Source organism: Condylura cristata, unplaced genomic scaffold (assembly GCF_000260355.1).
Source record: "Condylura cristata isolate star-nosed mole 26May11 unplaced genomic scaffold, ConCri1.0 scaffold00034, whole genome shotgun sequence".
Lineage (NCBI taxonomy): Eukaryota > Metazoa > Chordata > Mammalia > Eulipotyphla > Talpidae > Condylura > Condylura cristata.
Genome location: NW_004567135.1, coordinates 5,554,283 through 5,560,012, shown reverse-complemented (window position 1 = coordinate 5,560,012; position 5,730 = coordinate 5,554,283). Strand labels below are relative to the sequence as shown.

The following is a 5,730-nucleotide window of genomic DNA, read 5'->3' as shown; positions in this document are numbered from 1 at the left end:
CCCCACAGGACGCTGGGCCACTGGCCGAGCACAGCAGTGGCCACACTGCCTGTGGTTGGCGCCGAGGCTGGCTCGGCCCTGCCGGCTACCTCAGTCAGACTAGATGGCCAGGGCTGCGGGTGACGCGGACCCAGTCTCAGGACACAGAGGAGGCCGGGGAGCAAGTGGGGTCACAGCAGCAGCCTGCACGGCCTGGTGCCTGCTCCGGGGAGCGCACCCCAGCTCCCGCCCCGGGGACCCGGAGGCCGGTGGCTCAGACTGTGTGGGCTGGGCATCCAGAGTTTTGTTTCCCAAAATAAAACAAGGTTAAATTACCACTCATTTCATTTTTAAATTCATCGGAATCTGCGTTGCCAGCCCTCCCACACTCTGCAGCCACAGCCCCACAGAATGCCCTGGGCCGCATCCTCGCCACCACCTGCAGCCCTGGGCCTAGGAGAGGGGAGGAAGGCGGCACCCTCCTCCCTCCCAGCGCTCCCACCTGTACTCCTCGCCCTCCAGCAGCTTCCTGTAGGTGGCGATCTCCATGTCCAGGGCCAGCTTGACGTTCATCAGCTCCTGGTAGTCGCGCAGCAGCTTGGCCAGGTCCTCCCGGGCCTGCTGCAGGGCCTCCTCCAGCCCGGTGAGCTTGCCCTGGGCGTCCTTGAGGGCGTGATCTCCCCTCTGCTCGGCGTCGGCGATGGCGTCCTGCACACTCTTACACTGGAGGAGAAGGAGAGAGGCTGCTGTTCGTAGGGACAGAGGAGCCGGCCAGGCCAGGGGGAGAGGGGGTCATGGACAGCAGGCCACAGAAAGCCGGATCACTGGACTTCCGCCAGTCCCAAGCACCAGTGCTAAGAGTTGCTGCTGCCCCGGGCATCGTGTTCCCAAACCACCTTTGACTTGGGGCTCCAGGATCCTCCCCACAGTGACCGTGGATCCTCACTACACGGGGCCAGAGTCTGTCCCCCATTTGACAGTTAGAAAAACACTTCTCAGAACTTCTGCTGCGATCGAGTTGACTCTCTGCCCACTTCCAAGCTAATGGCCCACCCCAGGCCGACCCCAGCAACGCTTACTGCCCCTCCATGCCACACCTGGCCGGGCTGCGAGGCCCATCTGAGCACAGGTGAGAGACGACACCTGCAGCGCTGTGGTCCCGGCCTCTGGCTTTATCTGTCCATTGTCCCCTTCACCCACGTACGTTGTCCAAAAGGGCACAAGATCCCCCCCACCACCGCACTGGTCCTTACTTTACAGTATCTCTTAGCTACTCTAGCAGTTGTCATGTAAAACTCAAAAGAATTTGGGATCAACACATGCTCAGTGAGGACTTCTCAGCCTCTTGGTCCTCTTTCACACACACCCAACACTCAGCCCTGCACCCCCAAGCCCACGCAGGCAGCAGGGCTGGCCCGCCCCGAGGCATACCCACCTGCTTCTTCACGTGGGCGATCTCGCCTTGCAGCCGCTGGATCATGCGGTTCAGCTCGCTGATCTCCATCTTGACCTCCTTCAGGCTGTCCCCGTGTTTCACAGCGGTGACCTGGAGCTCCTCATACTGCATGGGAAGAAGGTTGGAGGCGGCTGGGGGCGGCTGGACGGCGCATCCACAGGAGGTGGGAAACGATCTCACAGCCCCGACTTGGTGCCACTTGCAACCGAGGGCAGGTGGGCCCCTGTGGACACGCCTGGGAATGGCGCCCAGCTCCCCCGGCCCGAACACCAGGAATCTCACTGCACGGTCCCTGGCTGCGGTACAGCCCAGCTGGTGAGGGAGGGCGGCTCTGGGCTCTCCTGGGACTCACCTTGCTGTGGTACAGGGCCTCGGCTTCGGTCTTGCTCCTCTCGGCGATCTCCTCATACTGGGACTGTACTTCGGCGATGATGCTGTCCAGGTCCAGGGAGCGGTTGTTGTCCATGGACAGGATGACATTGGTGTCGGTGACGTTCTGTTGCAGCTGGGACAGCTCCTGCAACACAGGGGGGTTTGGCCCTGCTCCCTGCCCGAGCTCGGGCGGTCAGGAGGCATCACCACCCGGCGGGAATGCACAAATTTGGACTAAGCAGGTCCTAGGTAGGACTTGAGCGATAAGTCCACCACTCCCAGGCCTCTGCCAAGGTTGCAGAATTATGGCAGAGGAGTCTGGGATCTGAGCTTGCCAGTCAGCATCGTCGGAGCAGTTCTGACAAGTGCCCAGAAAGAAGCCAACTAGGAAGGGCTGTTCTTGGGGGCCGTGGGGTGGGGTAGAAGAGGGGGACAGGGTCTAACTTACCGCATCAAAGAGGATCTTCAGGAACTCAAGTTCCTGGTTCATCACGTCCACCTTGGACTGCAGCTCTACCTTGGTCATGTAGGCGTTGTCCACGTCCTTCGGGAAGGTCAGGATGAAGCTGGTACCCCAGCCCAGCACCCCCGCCTCGTGCCGCTTGAGGGCCCCATCCTCTCTGCCACTCTCCCCCAGGCTAGCTCCTCCTCATCCCTGCTAGCTGCTCCCCAACATCTCAGGCACTCGAGGGGGGCCACACCCCTACAGGACAATGGGCCTTGGCTGGCGCTCCATGGCACGTGCTTGCCCCCCAAGGCCTTGAGAGTTCTGAGTTTGACCATCCTCAACTCTCTGGCCCCACCCCTCCTGATTTCTCTGCCTTTTACACCAACGCTCCTGCGGCAACCACGCGGAGACCCCATCCTCTGCTGGCAGGCCCGCACCTTTGCCAGTACAAATGACAGCATCTTTGTGCAGCATCCTGAGGGACACCCAGGCCTTCCTCCACTTTTAAAATAACCAAGGGATTGCTGTGTGTGTCTTGCATGCAGCAGGTTGCTGCTTGGAGAGGCGCTAACACCCTAGCCGAGCATCTCCAGAAGCTTGAGTTGCGCAGACTGGTTTCCAAGAGAACCAACTCGAGACCCCCACACCTTTTGCCTGGCTGCTGCTGCTCTGGCTAGGAGCTGCAGTCCGTTCGGGCCTGCAGGCGTCTGAATGGCCCCCGCCCCCAAACTCCCAGCCTCTTGCTCACCTTTTTGAGTGTCACAAAATCGTTCTCAGAACATGTGCGTTTGTTGATCTCATCCTCGTACCTGTTGGGACAGAGCCAGGGCTGTGAGCTGATTCCAGCTGACTTTTTTCTTTCCTCTTTCCTACTGCAGTCACTGAAAATGCTCTAGTCTCGGGGAAGATTAAACAATTTTCTATTCAAACAGAAACTATTGGGGGCTGCTTTTCTATCAATTGACTCTCCATCTTGTAGAAAAGGTGACCTCTAAAGCCCTAAGTGTCTTCCTGACAAAGACACAAGTGTGGGTCTCCCTCAGCCCCACAAATGCAGTGGAGAGATGAAGGACTCCCGAGGGCGCTGGGGGGCTATTATCCCTTTCTGTCTCCACTGTTTCTCCTGCCACCTACTTCTTCTTAAAATCTTCAACAAGATCCTGCATGTTGCTCAGCTCGGAATTTTGTGACGTTCTTTCTGCAATGAGTGAATCCACGTATTTCTTCAGCTGGGCGATGTAGGCTTGAAACAGAGGGTCCAGGTTGGTGGAGCGGGTGCCGACATCCATTTGCTGCAGCAGCTCCCACTTGGTCTGCAGCACCTGGTTCTGCTGCTCCAGGAACCGCACCTGCATGACGGAAAGGCAAGCTCATGAGCTCAGGGAGCCCCGTGTCCCCAGCAGGGGCCCCCTCCTCGCCGGCATCCATGCTGACACAGCTATGCACACAGAGAAGGCCACTCGGCCTCATCCTCCCAGCTGGACCGGATCAGAGCTTCTGAGCTCCAGGCCTCCAGCCTTGGAAGGTTCCAGAAGCGACTAGTGCTACAGCCTGCAGGCTCCCTGCAGAGAAAGCGGCTCACTTCCCATTGCTTAGTTCCCAGCAGGTTTTGACTCCCAACACTCCAGGCTCTGTCCCTCCCCCGCCCTAGCTGAGTTCCCAGCAAAGGTCTCATAAATTCTGGGGAAAACTAGAAGCAGGCACCCACGGGCTCCGCTCCTGAAGGTGCTGAGCCTGGAAGCAGTGGAGGGCAGGGCTCGTCGGCCTGTTTTTTAAGAGGCTTGTAAATTCCTTAGTCAGGCTCATCTGCCTGGACTGGGAGAGAGTCCTGTCACACTGTAGGGTGACACCAATAAAGACTTTATGGGTCACAAAACTGAGAATGCTGCTCTTGAAGGCAGAAATTCCATGCATCCCCGAACAGACATTTCAGGTTCAACTTCCCAGAAGCGAATAGAGGCATCCCTGCTAGGGAAGGAAAAACCATCTCAGAAGACGTTTTGCCAGCGCCTTTCAAAACCTGCCGCCACGTGGCCTGACCTAGCCTGGCCGTCCTTGACTATCTCCATTTCTCTATTGCAGAATTTTCCATAAACACTGTTTCAGGGAACAATGAAAGCCAGGGCGCCAGTGTCTGCTAACCGCAAGCTGATTTTCCCTGCCTGGATCTTGCCCGACACCCAGGCTGGTTATGACTCCTTAGAAGGCTCCGGAAAGAATGAATCTCTGGCATTTGCCTCTCAGTCAGCCCTGGAAGTAGGGCATCTCCGCTCCAGCCTCGCCAGCTCCCATGACTCACCTTGTCAATGAAGGAGGCAAATTTGTTGTTGAGCGTTTTGATCTGCTCCCGCTCCTGGGTCTTCACATTCTGGATCTCGGGGTCAATTTTCACGTTCAGCGGCTGCAGGAGGCTCTGGTTGATGGACACTTCGTGGATGCCGCCACCAGGAAATCCTCCAGGCCCGGATCCCCCAGGACCTCCAAAACGGCCTCCACCAAATCCGCCGCCACCAAAACCACCACCGCCGAAGCCACCGAGGCCTCCACCGAAGCCACCACCAATGCCGCCGCCGATGCCACCTCCGATGCCACCTCCGATGCCACCTCCTATGCCGCCGCCGAAGCCGCCACCGATGCCGCCGCCGAAGCCGCCGCCGAAGCCGCCGCCTCTGCCCCCAAATCCACCAGAGCTGCCACCTCCTCCAGCCACGCTCATGGAGATGCTCCTGCTCCCGCCGAGGCCCACGAGACTCCGGCTGCCAAAGCCCCCTCCGCCGCAGCCGCCGCCGCCGCCGCCGCCGCCGCCATGGCGGCTCAGGCACGAGAAGCTGGAGCCGGACCTGCGGCTCCCACCAGAGACCACCGCTGAGCCACTGCTGAAGCTCCGGAATCCACCGCCCCCGCCGCCGCTGCCTCGTCCCCTGGGTTTGCACGACATCTGACAACTCATGGCGCCTTGGCTCGAGGAGACACTGGCAGGTTCCGGAGGAGAGTCAGTGCTGAGCAGACCGGCGGTGTGGCTGGGACGCCGGCAGGGTCCCTTTTATACCGCTCGCTAGGAGTCGGTGTGCATGGGTGTGGGCCACTTAGGCTGGGTTTGGTCTGCCTGGAAGCTACTCCTGGTGAGTGATTATCAAGCTAATAGCCATTAAAAATTTACTAATCAGCTCCATCCCAAAACTTGCTTTGATTGCAAACCCGTCCTGTTTATCTGGGCATCTCTCATGCAATTTGATTTTTGTAAAATCATCAGAAGGAGAGATCAGGATGAGGGTTTCTCAACCTGGAAAAAGGACCTTCTCCAGAATGCTGATGCCTGCACTGGTCCAAACCAAGGGAGCTTGTCGCCGCCAGGACCTGTGGCCTCTTGCACCCCAGTCCAGCTGATGAAAGAGCAGACGTGTTTAGCGATGGGGAGCCCTCAAAGGAAGCGCCAGTTTCTCTTTGCTTTCCCTCTGTATCAGGAAGTTTCCAC

General features: G+C 58.6%; 1 protein-coding gene across 1 annotated transcript in view; it reads right to left on the bottom strand.

Moving 5' to 3' along the window:
- Positions 1-5,250, bottom strand: part of KRT2 (keratin 2, type II) — a 7,272-nt gene extending 2,022 nt beyond the window's left edge. Inside the window, exons 1-7 of the mRNA XM_012732628.1 lie at positions 4,555-5,250; positions 3,390-3,604; positions 3,004-3,064; positions 2,256-2,351; positions 1,788-1,952; positions 1,415-1,540; positions 482-702 (exon numbers count right to left, since the gene is read on the bottom strand). Of these exons, the coding sequence (XP_012588082.1) occupies positions 482-702; positions 1,415-1,540; positions 1,788-1,952; positions 2,256-2,351; positions 3,004-3,064; positions 3,390-3,604; positions 4,555-5,205 (1,535 nt within the window). The 5' untranslated portion in view covers positions 5,206-5,250. The remainder of the gene's footprint in view (positions 1-481; positions 703-1,414; positions 1,541-1,787; positions 1,953-2,255; positions 2,352-3,003; positions 3,065-3,389; positions 3,605-4,554) is intronic.
- Positions 5,251-5,730: the final 480 nt, after the last annotated feature.